This window comes from Pangasianodon hypophthalmus, chromosome 6 (assembly GCF_027358585.1).
Source record: "Pangasianodon hypophthalmus isolate fPanHyp1 chromosome 6, fPanHyp1.pri, whole genome shotgun sequence".
NCBI classification, from domain to species: Eukaryota; Metazoa; Chordata; class Actinopteri; order Siluriformes; family Pangasiidae; genus Pangasianodon; species Pangasianodon hypophthalmus.
The window spans coordinates 27,943,258-27,960,071 of record NC_069715.1 but is presented as its reverse complement, the minus strand read 5'-3'; the positions used below and the strand labels follow the sequence as shown (position 1 = coordinate 27,960,071).

Sequence of the window (16,814 nt, the reverse complement as noted above, 5' to 3'; positions counted from 1 at the left end):
ATAATGTAAATATACAGATATAAGGCCTTGATTTGTGGTGAATATAGTTCAAAATTCTTTACATTAAAAAATAATAAAGTTCTAAAAACTGTGGACTTATGTCATTTTTTATATTTTTCTGTGAGGTGTTATTTGATTTTATTTTATATTGCTGTGATGTTTCATATTGCCTGCTGTCTGTTGTAACAGCAATGTATCTGTCTCCCATGGATCTTTTTTTTTGTAATTTTTTTGAACTGCAATTATTAAAATTAAAAAAGAGAAAGAAATTAAATATGTGGAATACACAAATAGCGTATTGAGGGGCGCAACACGTCATCACCACGTCACTAAACTTTTCCGGAAATTTCTTTTCAATGGGAAGAAAAATTAAACATTTATTAATAAATATAGCAATTTTAGCTACATTTCATACACAAATTTAGTAATACACAGTTTGTGTTTTTTGTATTAAGTGAATCAATAATAAGAAAACCATAAAAACACTGTTAATTAATGTTTCAATGTATTGAAAGTCTTTATTTTAAGTCTTTATTAAAAAGAAATAAGCATTAAAATCTTTGCTTTTAAATAAATAAATAAATAAATAAATAAATAAATAGAGTCGAGGCAGGTCGCAGGTGGATGACGTTTTGACGTAACGTAAAGTAACGTGAAGTCAAGATGGCGGCTGTAGACGTGGAAGACGAGAGTATTTTGGTGTCCGTGTTTAAAGACAGTTTTCCGGAGAACTGGAGAGAAAACCCGGACTTTGCGGCGTATCTGCTGGAGTTGAGTTCGTACGGAGTTGAAAAGTTAAACCGAGAACCGGAGCGTTTGTCCGAGGAAAGAGCGCAAATCCTGCAGCAGACGCGCGAGCTCGCTTTCTCCAACTACAAGACGTTCATCCGCACCGCCGACTGCACCAAGGAGATCTACCGAGACTTCGGGCGTGTGGAGAGCAGCTTATCCAAACTCCTCGATAAACTGCCGAGCTTCGGGGAGAAATGCAGGTTTGTCCGAGACCAGGACGCGTCTCTTTCTCCAGTTCAAGTTTGCGGAAGTGTGTTTGTTTGTTTGTTTGTTTGTTTGTTTACCTGAGGCTGAAGCTGAAGCCTGTTGTAGTGGTGGTCGATACGATTAAAATAATCACATGACGATATGTAAACACGATTCCTGCATACACGGTATATGGAGGTTTGCGGCATACTAGTGCAACATTTAAAACACCCATGAAAACTATCACATCATGGATACTTTATGATATCTGGAGAAAAGAAATGATTCAACATGAAGTGTATATTTCTGTTTGATCAGATAATTGTTCGTGCATTCATTCGTTCATTTATTCGTTCATCTTCAGTAAGCGCTTTATCCTGGTCAGGGTCGTGGTGGATCCGGAGCAAATCCCAGGAGCAGTGGGTGTGAGATGGGGATGCAACCTGAACGGAACGCACCATACACACAAACATTCACACATAGGCTTAGCCAATCCACCTACTGCTCTATCCATTTTGGGAGGTGAAAGGAAACCGGAGAACCCCGGAGGAAACCCACACAGTCACAGGGAAAACATGCAAAACTCTTTACACGTGTAAAAGCGCAGGATTGAACCATGGACTCTAGCTTCTAACTAGAAACTGTGCCAACATGATTCCCCTCAGCTCCCTGTTCTTATAATTAAATGCGAGTTGGTTAATGTTGTACTTCAGAGACCCAGAGTATCTCTGTAAACTGCACTGTGATGTAAGTTATTGTGATATTCATATCATATCGTGTCTTTAAGCTCCAGCGTTGTATTTGTCCCCATTATAGAGGCTTTGTGAAGGAAGCAGAAGAAATCGGGGTGAGTCGGCGGATGAACAGCCTGACACTGAATCGTCACACAGAGATCCTGGAGATTCTTGAAATCCCGCAGCTGATGGACACCTGCGTCCGGAACGGCTACTACGAGGAAGCGCTGGAGCTCGCCGTCTACGTGAAGAGGCTGGAGAAGAAGCACTCATCGCTTCCTGTAATCCAGGTACAGTGGAATATTTGGAGCACTAAACAGCTACAGATGGTGCCACTGAGTTTCACTACTAATAAGGACACAGAGTTACAGACAGTAAGTAAATAAAGCTGTGGTTTGTTATCGTACTTTTTTTTTCTTTTCTCACTAGGGCATCGTAAACGAGGTGCGTCAGTCGGCCCAGCTCATGCTGAACCAGCTCCTCCAGCAGCTGCGCAGTAACTCTCAGCTCCCCGTGTGCCTGCGTGTGATTGGCTACCTGCGCAGGATGGACATCTTCACCGAGGCGGAACTGCGTGTGAAGTTCCTGCAGGCGCGCGGCAGCTGGCTGCGTTCCGTGCTCGCCGCTGTACCCGACGAAGACCCCTACGTTCACATCACCAAAACCGTCGAGGCCTGCCGAGTGCATCTCTTCGACATCATCACTCAATACCGCGCCATCTTCTCGGACGAGGACCCGCTGCTGCCCCCTGCTGAGCAGGCTGTGAACGAGGGCACGATTTTCCACGGCTGGGTGGTGCAGCAGATCGCTCACTTCCTTGAGACGCTGGAACGGGACCTCGAGCGCGGCGTGGGAAGCCGTTTGGACTCTCTCCTCGGCCAGTGCATGTATTTTGGCTTGTCATTCAGCCGTGTGGGCGCAGATTTCCGCGGACAGCTCGCGCCCATATTCCAACGCGTCGCCGTGGATACGTTCAGCAAAGCTGTTCAAGAAGCTGTGGACAAATTTAAGGAGGATATGAATCTCTATACGCTCATTTCTCTGCCGTCGATGCTCGGGAACACCATCCCGACCGTGGCCGCCGGCGTTCAGCCTGGCACTCTTCAGCCCCCGATGGGTTTGCTGGACTTTCCTCCGTTAGCCTGCTTCCTGAATAACCTCTTAACAGCCTTCAACGACCTGCGACTGTGTTGCCCCATCGGTTTAGCTGAAGATGTTGCCAGATGTGTTGAGGAGGCTCTTCTGAAGGTACCACATGAAGCTGTGGTTTTACATGTTCATGTGTAGTTTAGTTTTATCCTGATGATGAGTGTTAGATTTGTTTTGTGTCCTGTCTTTCCTCTATTGGGCTTTAACCATGTTTATTAGTGTTTAAAGGTGCAGTCAGTGAATTTAGCATAACGTAGCTGACTCTTTTAGCTGAGCCTTTTGAATTAACAGGCAATTTAGACACGCCTCCATGATTAGTTGGCTGTCAGTGGTCCACAATATTTTGTGGTCCAAATGAATCTGGACTCACTCAAACAGCTTTCAGAATATCACTATAATACTGTTAGAAACACCAGACTAATGATGAAATACGGTATGAATAATAATCAAAATACAAATCTAATCACAATAATGGTGATAACATAATAACCTCCATCATCTCCCTGAGAGTCTGGGCATCTCCAGAAAATTTCCAGATTATCACTATAACAATTACATTACCTCACAAAGGATCAGTGTATTGTCTGTATGTCTTTTTTTTTTTTTTTTTTTGCATTATGGAGTCCATAATGATATTAATATTAATAGCATCTGTTATGTCGACAAGTCCTTAATAGTTTCTTTAGCAGGAAATGAGTTTGAAAAACCACGACCTGGCAGTTCTCTTAGTGAGCTCTGGGTGTGTTATTTGATCACAGAGAATCGCTGACTGCACCTTTTAATTGAATCTTCACACTAATGCTTATCCCTTTAGGTTTAGATATGTTTTCTACAGATTTGTCATGTGTTAATGTCAAATACATTTCATTCTGTCCAACACAGGTGACCAAACTGATCCTGGTTTTCCACAGAGCGGAGGAGTCGGCCTTCAGCAGCCGCGAGCGCGATTTATTTGTTCAGTTCTGCTGTGCCTTTGCTGAGGACATGGTGCCGTTCCTGAACCGATGTCTCCAGGTTCTCTTCCCACCAGCGCAGCTCGCACAGATCCTCGGTAAATGGGAGGGGTCAGATCTACTGACGATGTGTTCAATTTTACTTTAAACATTACATCTATTCTGTCCCCAGACATTATAATCATTTCATAAATATAACTAATTTTCCATTCCGTGCCTGTTTTTAACCAAAAGTTAGTAAAATTAAATATGAATGTCAAGCAGAGTTACTCATACTGTTGATTATTTTCTTATAACAGCATGTCCTGAGGTGTTTTATTCCTCTAATACCACAGCAGTTTGCCATCTATAATTCGTATTAATTAAAGAATGAAACGTCATAGTTTTTATCCTTTTATAGTCCCGTTAAAAGATGCAGAACATCTTTGAGAGGAGTTAGTTCCAGTTATGACTTCTGTTAGTGTTCCCATGGTGGAAAACTGTTGTAAGCGCTGACACTGGAGACTCCTTCCTTAAATGTTAAGCATCATTTGAACGATTATACATTTTAGACTTTTTTCTTTGTTAAAGAAACACGTGCTATTAGTAGTCGTTACGTGGGTTCCGTTGAGCATCTGTGTTCGTGAGTGGGGATTTAAATAGAATTAAAACTTTTGACTCTGTCACACTTTCCTGTCACGCCCTAAAACACTCACTGAGCTCTTAATGTTTGTTCGTAGGTGTTCCTCCAACCCAAGTTCATAAACACGGTAACATCGGGTGCATCAACGTGAGCGCTGTGCTGGACCCTTTAGACTTCGTCCTGCCTAAGAGAGAGCCCGTGTCCCCGGTGCTGGATCTTTCCATTGAGCTGAGCAGCTTGAGTACTGCTGAAGCAGAACCTCCGGCTTCAGTCGAACCTTCATTATCAGAGAAAGTGCAGTCTCCTGAAGAGGCAGCACCAGAACCTGGAGCAGAACTGAACCTCCACGTCCAACAGCCTCAAGAAGCAGAACCTTCCCATAATTCAGCACAACCCACAACACACGACGTGGAGCAAAACGATCCAGAAGACACGGCCCAGACCAGCACAGATGATCAGAATGAGCCACTATAGCCACTTCCTCTAAATTAAATGTTTTGGGTTTTTTTTTTTTGCCCTGTAAATTCTAGTTGAAGTCACTCAACTTGCCTGGGGAAAGTCTTACATCTTAATGTATATTTAATAATGTAATGTATAAATTGTTGAATATTGCAGTCTGTACATGTGTATGTATTCTCTTGCACCTTTTGAAGCTCTGTGATGAGCAGGGATTAAATCTGGGAGACATCCTTGCAACAAGACATGATAAATAATGTATATTTAAATTACACAAGTGTGTCAGACAGTTTTTTTTTTTTTTTTAACATTTAGTTGTCATGATTTCACAAAGGTTATCTATATGTGATGAATACAAAGGGGTTCTCAATCATTTTTGTCCATCAAATGCCACAGTTTTTTTTTAATCTGACATACAAAGGGCAGGAAAATGTAGACTTTAGGGATGCACCTATACCATTTTTTTTTTCCAGACAGAATAAGAGCAGAGTACTGAAATCAGTAACGTGCTTAGTATTTAGTAATCAGGGGCGTCATTGGACCCATTATTGTAGCTCTGTTTATGTTGGTTGCTGCCGTGTGATGCTAGCAATGACCTTTTCATGCTGAGTTTTATGTTTAAATGTTGTTACGATGCTTAAGCAGTATCTTTAGAGAGTGTATGGGTGGCCAGTCTGAGTGTGTGTAGAGCAGGATCAGCGAGCGTGGCCGTTAAAAATGAGCGCAAGGTACAAAGTGAAGATGCTGCTGAAAGGAACCGTGCGTGTCTCAGTGCTCGCAGAACTGAACTGCTCTCGTGTTCCACAGTTTCTCTGTACCCTCACTTCAATTTGTGTGTGTGCAGTTCATGGCAACTTGGGCTCGTTTTTAATGTCCACACTCGTGTGCTCAGGTCATGCGCTCTATTAAAGATACTATTTAAACACTGTATGATGCTTTGTCAGGTTAATTGTATTGTAGGAAGATGCTCTAGTTCTGCCACTTGATATTTTCACAGAGCACAGTTTGCAGCTTGATTTGCTTTAATTGTGAACTACGTCCAGATTTTGTGTTGTCTGCTGCTTAGTGCTACAACATACCATGTAACATAAGCCTAATGTATCACGAGCAAATGTATCCATGCATCCTTAGTAGAATTTAAGCACACGTCAGTTCCTGTTGTATTAATTATTTAAAATGTGACTGTTTTTCCTAGGAACGAGTAATGGTTTATTTTTCCTTTCTCGATCTCTGCCCTTAACACCGTTATATAGTTAACACAGTACCGCTGATTCACTTTTTCTTGACGAATTTCTTGCGAGAGGCGTTTGGGTTAGCGCGTCGTCTCCCTCCTCCACACTGAGCGTCCCGCAGGTGTAAACTCGCCGCTCGGCTGTAAATGTCGTGCTCTGAGAACGGAGAGCTGCCGGCGAGGTAGTCCGGGTCAAACACGTCCGTCTTGGCCCGTGCCTTTCGAGAGAGTCGCTGCTGAGGGAAACGCTGATCCTCCACCAGAAGTGGGTTGTTTGAGTGTTTGCCACCTTGTGGGAAAGGAATAGCATACTGCAGGAGATAGAGAGAGAGAGAGAGAGAGAGAGAGAGAGAGAGAGAGAGAGAGAGAGAGAGAAGGACCTTTAGTGGGTGTGTCCCAAATTAGTGTGATACAAACATGTACTGGACTCAACTAACTGAAAAATAATTTACAGTTAATTATATATATGAGTTATATAATATGATAATAACTGTGAGTAGGTGATTGCGTAACTATGACAGAGTGATGGCAAATAAATGAGGAGCTAAACAGTGTGTGAAAATACATACACTCCCTGTGGAACCCTTTCATGTTAGTTAGCAAAGCTAAGACTAAATCAGTGACGAGCTTTCTCAGTGTTCATGAACTTCCTGTTACTGCCTCCAAACCGGTGAACACAGGGGAAATAAAGCAGAGCACGCACCCTCTTTCCTTTGGGATTGAGCACTTTGGGGTTGCTGGAGAAGTGCATCTGCATGCCGCCGTCCTCTCGGAGCGTCACTGCCACCTTCTTCAGCGTGTTGTTGCCACAATGTGGACAGAAAACTTTGTTCATATTTGTTGTAGTCCTGACGAGAGACAAAAATCACATACAGTGGCTTCAAATCATTATGCGTCTAATTTTGAAAAGAGCGACTTGAAGAAATTTAAGTGGATAAAATACACAGAAAAAAGCTGATCGATGTCTTTTAAATCCTAATTCACGCAAAGGGAAGTTAACAAGTCTCAGTAGCCATTCTTTTCCGGATTGAGATTGATGAGACCGAGACACAGAGACATGCGAGGACAGGAAAGGAGGTGAAAAGAAAAAGAAGATGACTATCTACAGCAGGAAAGGTTTACACCCCTGACCAGTGAAACGACTCTTTACTGAATTACTGAACTGAATTTCTTCAGCATTATACAGCATCAGAAGGGGTGGGGGGGTTAAACACGGCACAGGAAAGAAATATTCAAAGTACATGTCCTACACACACACACACACACACACAATCCTGCCCGGATTTTTCTATCTTCACTCACTTGAAGCAGGCGTGGCAGCGGAGGATGTAGTTTCTCGTGTGTTTGATGAGCATGCCGTTCACAGACAGCACGTTGAGGCCGATCTGAATGAGCACGTTCTGCAAGAAATGAAAAACAAATACACTATATTACCAAAGGTATTCGGTCACCCATCCAAATGATCAGAATCACATGTCGTAATCACTTGGCCTGTCCACAGGTGTATAAAATCAAGCACTTAGGCATGCAGACTGTTTTTACAAACATTTGTGAAAGAATGGGCCGCTCTCAGGAGCTCAGTGAATTCCAGCGTGGAACTGTCATAGGATGCCACCTGTGCAACAAATCCAGTCGTGAAATTTCCTCGCTCCTAAATATTCCACAGTCAACTGTCAGCTTTATCATAACAAAATGGAAGAGTTTGGGAACAACAGCAACTCAGCCACGAAGTGGTAGGCCACGTAAACTGACGGAGAGGGGTCAGTGGATGCTGAAGCGTGTAGTGCAAAGAGGTCGTCGACTTTCTTCACAGTCAGTTGCTACAGAGCTCCAAACTTCATGTGACCTTCAGATTAGCCCAATACAGTACGCAGAGAGCTTCATGGAATGGGTTTCCATGGCCGAGCAGCTGCATCCAAGCCACACATCACCAAGTGCAATGCAAAGCGTCGGATGCAGTGGTGTAAAACACGCCACCACTGGACTCTAGAGCAGTGGAGACGCGTTCTCTGGAGTGATGAATCACGCTTTTCCATCTGGCAATCTGATGGACGAGTCTGGGTTTGGAGGTTGCCAGGAGAACGGTACATTTCGGACTGCATTGTGCCGAGTGTGAAATTTGGTGGAGGAGGAATTATGGTGTGGGGTTGTTTTTCAGGAGTTGGGCTTGGCCCCTTAGTTCCAGTGAAAGGAACTTTGAATGCTTCAGGATACCAAAACATTTTGGACAATTCCATGCTCCCAACCTTGTGGGAACAGTTTGGAGCGGGCCCCTTCCTCTTCCAACATGTCTGTGCACCAGTGCACAAAGCAAGGTCCATAAAGACATGGATGACAGAGTCTGGTGTGGATGAACTTGACTGGCCTGCACAGAGTCCTGACCTGAACCCGATAGAACACCTTTGGGATGAATTAGAGCGGAGACTGAGAGCCAGGCCTTCTCGACCAACATCAGTGTGTGACCTCACCAATGCGCTTTTGGAAGAATGGTCAAAAATTCCTATAAACACACTCCTCAACCTTGTGGACAGCCTTCCCAGAAGAGTTGATGCTGTAATAGCTGCAAAAGGTGGACCGACATCATATTGAACCCTATGGGTTAGGAATGGGATGGCACTTAAGTTCATATGTGAGTCAAGGCAAGTGACCGAATACTTTTGGTAATATAGTGTATTAAACTAACTGAGCAGCCTGATGATTTCCCTCCCAGAGATGAAAACACAACACTGAAAGATGTTCAAGTTCAAGACAGTCGTCTCATCTGTTAAAAGTCACCGGTCAAAACTAGTAATGTGACACTTGTGGGGGGGAAAAAAATCACTTCAGATTGTCTTATTTATAACCATAAACTAATCATCAATAGTTTTAAAGGAGCAATAGTTTGTTTATTTTATTCCTCACTTGTGCAGATAACATGGAAGATATGTAGAACATGGATAAAGCCATGGCGTTAGCAAAAGTCTGTATGAAAACCCATTTGGAAAACTGACTTCCGATCTGGAAGGCTTGTTTGTGTTTGGATGCGCCTCCTGTCAGTCATTTTATAGACTCTATACTCTATGGGCCACCATAGATCCTGGGGCTGGAACTTTGTGAACATGGGTGCGAATAGGGGAGTGGGCTCAACTCAAGGAGTTTTTAAAAAAATATATAATTTCAAACCCACCTAACTGTTAGAGACTTCATGTAAAATGACTTAATGCTTAAAGGTGCCTTGGGTAAGTTTAAAGTTAACAGCTGACATCATTCAGTTATGTTAGTCACTTCTACAATTGACAACAGTTATACAGCTGTCAGTTCCAGTCCACTAATTTGACTGGTCAAGAGTGCTTATATTTAACTTACGTTTCACTGTGTGTATATCACTCCACTTGTTCATTTCATTTTTCATGAATATAACTTCTGACTTAAAATACAAACACTGGTCAGATGAAGATGAAAAGGAAGATGGGACACCAATTTCACCAGAAACGCCTTTAACGGGAAATGTACAGATCAGTGTAAAATAGCTAGCGACATATCAGTGAGCGTAGCTTCTTCGGGATCTATTTAGGCTAGCGGAGCAAAAAAATAAACAACGTTTGGCCATACTGTGTCCAAAATGTCACTTACTCAATATTAATTTCCCTATGCAGCAGAACATCTTATTACACACCTGCATTGCAAAGTCGGTGGTCATGCAGCCCACTGTGACGTTCTCCACTGGACACCATTCGCCAGCATCCATCTGGATTTGTTTTATATTACTGGGAGTGATCCAGCCGCCGCCGCCGTCGTCATCCTCTTCATCCTCGCCCTCTCCCTCCTCCACACCAACATCATCCTCGTGTTCAGCGCTCGGAGACGTCAGAGCCACACTCTGCACTTTCTCCGTGATGTCCTACAGCACGGTATTGGGTTTCTTAGATTCATTTTCAGAAGGCTTTTTTTTTTTTTAACACAAATGACAAAGTAAAGTGTGTATACGCCTGAATGCAAAAGTTAGTGCACCGCTAAAACAGAGAAAAGATATTGTGTTGGGTTTCACTGATATTCACATCATCATCATCATCATTAAAAAATTAGTCAAATAGTATGTGTATAAGGTAATAATAATAATAATAATAATAATAAAACAGTAAACATTTTCTCCGTTCAGAAGTTAGCATCTCCTTTTCTGAATGTGATGAACATTTAAATCCTGGTTATTATTCAGTTCTTTATCTTTATTATTTATTTACTTTTTTAAATTCTCCCCATTTTTCTCCAATTTGGCCCCACCTACTAGCTAACTCCCCCTATCAGCTACCAATCAGGGAGGGTGGGGCAAACATTTTTTTCATAGAGACATGTGAAGCCAGATCACCGGGCTACCACAGGGCTGCGTAACACACTCTGAGAAAAGTGCTATCTGCCCTCTTCTGCATACATGAGCCCCACAGTGTTGCTGTGATTGACAGGGGAGAGACAGTATGCCCCTCCCACCAAGTGAGCACGGCCAATTTTGCTTCCTCGACTCCTGGCCATGGATGAATGTGAAATCGCTGGGATCTGAACTCCTGATGTCCTGATTACAAGGCGAATGTTTTTCTCAGGACCAGGATCCCGTTAGAGATAACAAAACGGTGGCGTGAGCAGGGAGGGGACTTTCATGTGGGCATGAGAGAACAGTCAGATTTCTACCTCTGGGTTTTGCCCTCCCAGTGTTTTCTCGTATTTCTGGTCACACAGTGGTAGAGTTTAAATTTTGTGTGTGTTTTTTTTTTTTTGGTTTAGGCCACACCCACTTCAGGTTTAAATCCGAATGCAGATACAGATAGTGGCAGTAAGTGGTCCTGATCAGGATAAAGCACTTACTGAAGATGAATTAATTAAATAATTATTCTTTTTAACCAACTATAAGAAATTATATTTTGGGTTGTTGTCTTGTTATAGGATAACCCCACATATCACTTTTATCACTTGAAATACTTTTTTTTTTTTTTTTTCTAGAAAAAAAACACAAATTCAGAAACTATGCACGTTGCAAACTTCTGCATTCAACTCTATACTTTACTCACCACCAACTTTAATAACTCATCATCGATGCTGGGTAAGGGTTCTCTCCAAAACTGGAAGCTGTTAAACGCCGAGCTCTCGGCAGTCTGAGGCTCACGTGACGCGGCGTCATGCTGAACAGCAGTGACTGAGCTGGGTGAGGATTCCTGATTCAGGGTGAAACAGGATCATTACTTCACTTATTTATAATGAGCTGGAAAAAGAATGTTTTATAAGAAACGATGTTGAAATTTGATAAAATACATACCACCAGTTTCAGTAAGTCATCGTCAATGCTGGGTAAGGGATCTCTCCAAAACTGGAAGCTGTTAAACTCGGAGCTCTCGGCATCTGGATGTTCTTGTGATGCTACAGGCTGCTGAACGACAGTCAGTGAGCCGGCTGAGGATTTCTGGATTACAATATAAACAAAGGGTTTTTTTAAAATTCTTTTACCCACTTTAAACAATCCTTATTACTTATAAGCTATATTTACTACTGCTACACTACACAATAGTTTACAGCCCATGCCCTGTGTATTTATTGTCCTGTGTATCTATTGTTCTGTTCTGTGTATTTACTGTCCTGCACTCATCTCACACTGTTGTGTATTTGCACTTTATGTAGACATGAATGTATATGTGCTATATAGAGGAATAACAATAAAAACCCACTCGACTTGACTAACACAGCCTCTTAGGGTGTATTTTCTTTTATTTTTGTAGTTGAATTAAATCAAATCTAAATAAAATTTGCTCAAAGTATATTTTAAAATAATCATATGTACAAAATCTAAATTCAGTGCATTAAAATTCATATTTATTTATACTTTTTAAAATAAATTTGCTTTGATGAAACATACAAATGTGAACCTGAATGTGATGAACTGAATCTAATATGTGCTGGGCCAAATTAGATTTTTATTTATTTTTATTTATTTATTTATTTATTTTATATATGTTGGTTTTAAATTTTATTTTCAAGTTGAATTCAGTATTAAAGCCTAATATAATTTCATCATTCATTTGTCTGTCTTAAAACGTTGTTATTTGATTCAAAGTGCTCACGTGAGTGTTTCAGTGAAAATGCCAGGTTTTTGCTCTCAGAAAAAGGTTTTTTTTTTTTCTTAAGCCTTACTTTAGAGGGAAGGTGGAACCCAGCGATATTAACTGGAGCTTCTGGGTGTCTCTGTGTGCTGCGTACTTCCACCTAAAGTTCAGGTAAGGACACTGTGTTAATCCAGAGCGCATATTTATTTTCACTTTTATAAAAAAAGCTTATTTCATTATTAATACCTGTACTGCTGGTTCTTTCTTCAAATGAGCAGCTCCACAGTTCTCCAGCTCCAGCTGGTAGGTCAGAGCCAAGACCTTAATGTCTGTAGCTGACAGGCTGGGATAATCTCCGGTCTTTTTGGCAAACTCCGTCACTGGAAATTAGAAAATAAAGAAGAAATGACACTAACTGTTTAAACTGAAGATAAGCGAACTCGAGTACAAGTCACTGATGTGATTCACTCACCGAATCGGACGTGTTCTGGAAAAGGTTCTTTGAAGTTGAGCTTGTAGGGTAAAAACGCCAAGTTCTTTTTCGTTTGTTTGTCCCGAATTTCATTCACGACATCCTTCAGCGTGTAGATGTTCTTCCCAATTTCCTACAGCGAGGTAAACAGATACACAGCGATTATTATACCACAGCACTGCTGAATTCTCGATTCTGATTGGTCAGAAGGTCTTGATTATTTTCTATAACAGCGATAACAGTTGACAAGCTGAAAAGTAATTCACAGGTTTATATTTATGTGCTCTTTCTTATACTTTATGGTTTCTATAGTAACAGCTCGTACACAAGGACTTATACGATAGATGATTCACATAATCCAAGACTAATAATAACAGATTAAAAGTAGGTTATTATTTAACAAAGAAAAACTTAGTCATTGGTGTGGTGAAGTTTTCTGTAACTAGATGCTTATTTAAACATTTATGGAAGGAGTCTCCAGTGTCAGGAGAAGTTTTCCACCACAGGAAAGTCTTCAGGACAGAGAAGTTTATTCACTAACATGACAACCTGCATATTTTGTCTTATTAGGTTCAAAAGAAAGAGAAAAAAAGATGCTGGCGAGGGAATGACTGCTTATATCTCCTTTAACTAAGTGATAACTGGGCCTAACTCGATTCATAGATGTTCCACAACATTAAATACAACTATAAATGGATAAAAATTAAGTATGACATGTTATTTAATTAATTTAAAAAGTGTAATGGCTGACAGATTGATTTGGTGTAAGAGGACTTAAGCACTTAAGGACGTGCTGAAATGGAAAAATAATCAACTGCAGGGAGGGAACAGTAATTCTGTTTCATTACATCACCACATCGTTGATTATTTTTCTTTCTGGAAGGTCAGATTAGTGTTAGAATAGTTAGATTAGTGTTAGGTTAGTGTAAACAGTGTATACTGTATGATTACTGCCATACAATACTATTGCTTGACATAAACACCATAAGGTTTTAAACTTATAAAGTGACAGTAAACTAAGATAATGTATGACATCATTCATAACTGGCTAACATCATCTGAAATCGCCAACAGTGGTTAATATCTAATAAACACACACCTCTTGGTAACATTACCTTAATCACAACATTAAGCTAGGCTAGTCACACTACTCCACAATTTAACACCAGAGGAGAGACCATAAACGCTGAAATGTGACCACATAAAAACAGAAACAGCAAATCGTTTCAGTGGGATCACCAAAAACCCATGAAAACTTACATGCAAAGCGGCGTTTTTCAAAAAAGCCCCCGCGTCGGCTACAACATGCTCCACCATGCTGGCCACCATCTTGAACGCATGCCCCAATCAGCAGCCCAACCTACAGCAAATCTCGCGAGAACTCATCACGAGACCTCCTGATGTCATTTGTTGATGTTTTAGTGGGAGAAACATGGCGGCCCGGTGGAGCAGCGAGAATGTCGTGGTGGAGTTTAGAGACGCTCAGGTACAAAAGTGGTACCTGTAGGGCTTTCAGCACTCTGTTTATCCTGTTATTCACACCTCAGAAAGATGGTTGACACTCGAAGTGTGCGGGAAAGTTTATCTAAAACAATGGACTGCTCGCTAGCTGTACACCTTTATTCATTTACCAAAGTGTCCAAGCTGACGATAGCTAAACACTCTGCCTTTATTTTTTATTCTTTTAATCAGTTAAGCTATTTAGCGGATTTATAAAACGTCTGAGAAAAAAGTCTTGATGTATTTGAATGAATTTATAGTAGTGTAACTAATAATAGCGATAATAACCATAATAAGTAATGTGTCCTACTGAGGAAGTGTGTTGTTTTTGTGCAGGTCTTTTCTAATCTTTTGTGTTTTCCAGGCTACTGCGATGTCAGTGGACTGTCTAGGGCACTATGCTGTTCTTTCTGGGTGTGTACATTCCTGCCTGATACCACACTATCCTGTAAAAATACTTTTCCACACAGTGTGAAATTCCTGGAACTGCCCCAATTCCTTTCCACATCTTCCTCTACAAGTCTGAGATCCTCTTTCACCTCTCCTTTTTTTCCAGAGAGTACTAAAGTGATCTGTGTTTCCTCAGGAACCCTGAGACGGCCTCGATTTCTGCTCTCTCTCCTGGCTCTGTACACACCAGATCCAAAATAATATCCAAATATTATAATATCAAAAATAATGATTGTTTTCAAATTTACTTTCAAGTCTTGCATACTAATTTAAATCATGTGATAAACCTAAACCTTGATACTAAATTTACAAAAATTAACATCCAAATACTAGTGTGCCACTAGTATTTGGATGTTAATTTTTGTAAATTTAGAATGTCATTCCAGTGTTCACTGATTTATTTCTAAAAATGGCTTAATTCATGAATCTTTTCCAGTTCAAAATGCTTGCTTGAATGTTTCAGATTAAGTATACGACATAATAGTGCTGCTAAAAACTACTTTAAATATACGTTTAAAAAAAAAAAAATAAATGTCAAACACACTTACGAAATAGCTTCAGTTAATCTCACGTGTGGCCGCTCAAATGTAACTATACATAAAAATGTGTTACACAGCAAACACACCAGAACCAAGCAGTCGGGAACACTAAACATTAAACACCCAACTCACGTGTTTCGGGCCGGGGAGAGCAAGAATAGAGCAAGTCTGTATGTCTCTGAGGACCAGGTTATAAAACACTGATGTGCAGAGTCATTTTTTACACTCTTATGTTTTTCGCTTACATTAGGAGACGTTTCTTGTATGTTGTGAACCTGGAGGCGCCGTCAGAGGCTCCTCGAAAAATAGGCCGTCAGAGCAAGTGGGATGTCGGCACGGTGCAGTGGAATCCGCACAAGACAGAAGCTCATCTATTCGCAGCATCAGTAAGTTCAAGTTTATTAGGTTAAAGCTACAATCAAGACTTAGAGTAATGGACGAGCAAGGAATAAAATGAAAAAAAAAAAAAAAAACACTTCAGATGTCCTGTTGTAGGAAAACGAAAACTTTGGGGAGATAAAAGAAACTCTACTTTGCATCAGGCTGTTTATTGTTTTCCTATAACAGCATGTCCCGAAGTGTCTTATTCCTTACATGTTATGTTTTAGGTCAATTCCAAATGATGATGTTTACAGTAATGGTGTACGTGATATGTTTGATCTGTGACGTGTGTGTGTGTACAGAGTAATCAGCGTGTGGACCTGTATGTATGGCGTGATGGATGTGGAGAGTCTCACACGTCCCTACAAGGCCACACACGAGTTATAAGGTAATGTAATGAATCCTCCATGTTCATTCAGTAGGTCTGGGAAAATATATATGTTTTGCTGGCACTGACATTTTTTTTTTTATTGACATCACAGCGATTTGGATTGGTCATGGTTTGAGCCAGAATTTCTCGTCACAAGTTCAGTAGACACCTACATCTACATATGGGACACAAGGTGAGGAGGGAAAAACAACGCCATTGAAACATGAACTTTTAGAATTCATATAGATGTGAAAAATAATCAATCGCCTTGGCATCTATGCACAAAACATTGCGATCAGTGATATTTGCTAATATATAAATAATCTGAAAATGTCAGCAATACTGTATATTTCTGATTAAAAATAAATAGTATTAGACATATAGTGTAAGGCTATAAATAAAATACTTTAAGGCTGTTGGGTTTCAACAGCATTAGGATATAAACAAACCTGTAATGTGCTGCCACAGATGGACAATACAGCACAAGAAGTTTATATTTTGTTGTTGTTTTTGTAGATAATTAGCTGGATTTTAGGTTTCTTACACAATCCAGTACTCTCAAAAAATCCACCATCATCAACTGGTCTTTACGTATTTTTTTTTTAAATTCAAGTCCCTTCAACACATAATTTGACTGAATTCCAAATGGGTTCCTTATTCTCTATGTATGTTCACTGCGTAGACAGAGATTCAGCCACAGAAAAAGAGGGACCATTTAGACAAAGTTGTTTGTTTGTTTTTTTTTTTTTAATATTCAATTTCAAATTTGACACATAATTAAAAATAAAGCAAATTCTTTAGCCGAAAAACCGAAAATTATAATATATTTCACTGACCATATTGGAAATAGAAAAAAAAATAAAGAATTGATAATAATTGCACCATGGTAACCTAAATTGAAATCTTATGAAGAG

The 16,814-nt window shown here is 40.4% G+C and overlaps 3 protein-coding genes across 4 annotated transcripts in view; 2 read left to right on the top strand and 1 right to left on the bottom strand.

The window, feature by feature from the left end:
- The first annotated feature begins 628 nt into the window (after positions 1 to 628).
- Positions 629 to 5,003, top strand: cog8 (component of oligomeric golgi complex 8). The gene is made up of 5 exons (XM_026914111.3): positions 629 to 992; positions 1,795 to 2,002; positions 2,142 to 2,960; positions 3,744 to 3,912; positions 4,534 to 5,003. The coding sequence occupies exons 1-5, from the start codon at positions 664 to 666 to the stop codon at positions 4,908 to 4,910; spliced, it is 1,902 nt and encodes a 633-aa protein (XP_026769912.3). The 5' UTR covers positions 629 to 663; the 3' UTR covers positions 4,911 to 5,003.
- A 136-nt stretch (positions 5,004 to 5,139) lies between these two features.
- On the bottom strand, positions 5,140 to 14,060 carry nob1 (NIN1 (RPN12) binding protein 1 homolog). The gene is made up of 10 exons (XM_026914112.3): positions 13,921 to 14,060; positions 12,661 to 12,793; positions 12,435 to 12,568; positions 12,277 to 12,348; positions 11,408 to 11,551; positions 11,163 to 11,306; positions 9,779 to 10,003; positions 7,426 to 7,523; positions 6,827 to 6,971; positions 5,140 to 6,434 (listed from the first exon to the last, which is right to left on the bottom strand). The coding sequence occupies exons 1-10, from the start codon at positions 13,987 to 13,989 to the stop codon at positions 6,165 to 6,167; spliced, it is 1,434 nt and encodes a 477-aa protein (XP_026769913.2). The 5' UTR covers positions 13,990 to 14,060; the 3' UTR covers positions 5,140 to 6,164.
- Positions 14,057 to 16,814, top strand: part of wdr59 (WD repeat domain 59) — a 21,740-nt gene continuing 18,982 nt past the window's right edge. For both annotated transcript variants that reach the window (XM_026914381.3, XM_034305151.2), the window contains exons 1-5: positions 14,057 to 14,146; positions 14,525 to 14,574; positions 15,400 to 15,535; positions 15,833 to 15,918; positions 16,013 to 16,093. In XM_026914381.3, the coding sequence (XP_026770182.1) occupies positions 14,093 to 14,146; positions 14,525 to 14,574; positions 15,400 to 15,535; positions 15,833 to 15,918; positions 16,013 to 16,093 (407 nt within the window). In that variant the 5' untranslated portion in view covers positions 14,057 to 14,092. The remainder of the gene's footprint in view (positions 14,147 to 14,524; positions 14,575 to 15,399; positions 15,536 to 15,832; positions 15,919 to 16,012; positions 16,094 to 16,814) is intronic.